Source organism: Sphaeroforma arctica (assembly GCF_001186125.1).
Source record: "Sphaeroforma arctica JP610 unplaced genomic scaffold supercont1.7432, whole genome shotgun sequence".
In the NCBI taxonomy this organism is placed as follows: Eukaryota; class Ichthyosporea; order Ichthyophonida; genus Sphaeroforma; species Sphaeroforma arctica.
In genome coordinates, this window is record NW_014033126.1 from 1 (window position 1) to 1,428 (window position 1,428).

Below are 1,428 nucleotides of genomic sequence, written 5' to 3' on the forward strand. Positions count from 1 at the left end.
TACGTTTGAGTTAGTATGCCGGTATTATATATATGTATGTTGTCGTGTCAAATATGTTGAATGTAGTTTTGCTCATTCCGGTGGGAATCTTGAGTGCAGGTGTGACTACCTTTAGGCGTATGGTATTATATAAAACCAGGGTTTTCAAGTGTGTACGTTGATGTGAACGGATACATGAATACATATATGATGACTCATACGGCTTCATACTGTGCAGTTACCTTTAGATTTTGGATTGCTTATGCTGGTGCAATGAGCTCTCTACCTCACTCTCTACCCAGTATATACCAATCGAAAACCCTAAACCCTATATCCTAAATCCTATATCCTTGGCATACCCACCCCTCCAACAGCCGAGTATGATTTCGAAATGGAGACAAAGGATGCGATCGAGGTGGGCCGAAGAGCCATTTTCCAGGCCACGCACAGAGACGCCTACTCTGGTGGTCAAGTCAACGGTGAGTGCTAGGGTGGTAGTACGGTGTATAGTGAAGTAAGGGGCTTTAAAGGTAATCCCTGATTTGGTTGTGTGCGTATGAATACGTGCATATATACGTTATACGAATCACTTGCACACCTACACCATGTATGTGTTCTAGAACGTGGTTGAGCGTATAGAGGGACATATCGCATACACTACTACATACATGCATCATAGTATTTATAGGCTATATTCGAGGTGAATGCTTGGTGTATGCATATGTACACACTCATCTGTTGGCATAGCTAACTTCCTGATACTCCAGTATAACACCCACTCACCTACACTTACCTTGCAATTCAACGTACAGTCTACCACGTCAAGGAAGAAGGCTGGGAACGTGTGGGCGGCTACAATGTACTGGATCTCTACTACGAATATGAAGATCTTCGCGCAAGAAAGTAGATAGTACAACGCCGCTATTAATACCCATGATAACCGCACCACTTGTAATTTTTTTTGATTAAAGTTCAGAGCAGAAACAAAAGTAAACGAGTAGTTGTCTGCATGGTGCAACACAGATCTTAAGTCTTGGCCCATCAGCTGTCAGAAGTAAATACAATGAGCAAGTGTGTAAGAGATTTGATTCGTAGCCGAATGTTAAAAAAGTAGTGACTTCGTAGATCCGTCTATAGGCTCCTGTTGAGATTTGTGCAAGCCAATTGACAGGGCAGCATAGTACACTTCCACATCTGTCCCTTTTCCGGTGCCCCCACAACGTATATATTTGAATATGACCAAAAGCACTAGGGAAAACACTATACAATATCAAATTTCACGGCGAATGTAAATCTATATCTATGTCTTTGTATATCCTATATATATATATATATATATATTCTCTGGACTTCCCTTTGACTCCTATTAGAATTAACCAATGAATACTTTCTAATAATTGTATCCCTATCGTAGATCCGAGGGTATCTCATCTTACATGGTGGAGGGCT

General features: G+C 41.1%; 1 protein-coding gene across 1 annotated transcript; it reads left to right on the forward strand.

The window, feature by feature from the left end:
- Positions 1-353: 353 nt before the first annotated feature.
- On the forward strand, positions 354-886 carry SARC_16134 (hypothetical protein; the record flags this gene model as incomplete). The annotated part of the gene is made up of 2 exons (XM_014289755.1): positions 354-458; positions 792-886. Coding segments are annotated over 2 exons (200 nt in total), but the record flags the coding sequence as incomplete, so codon positions are not given.
- Positions 887-1,428: the final 542 nt, after the last annotated feature.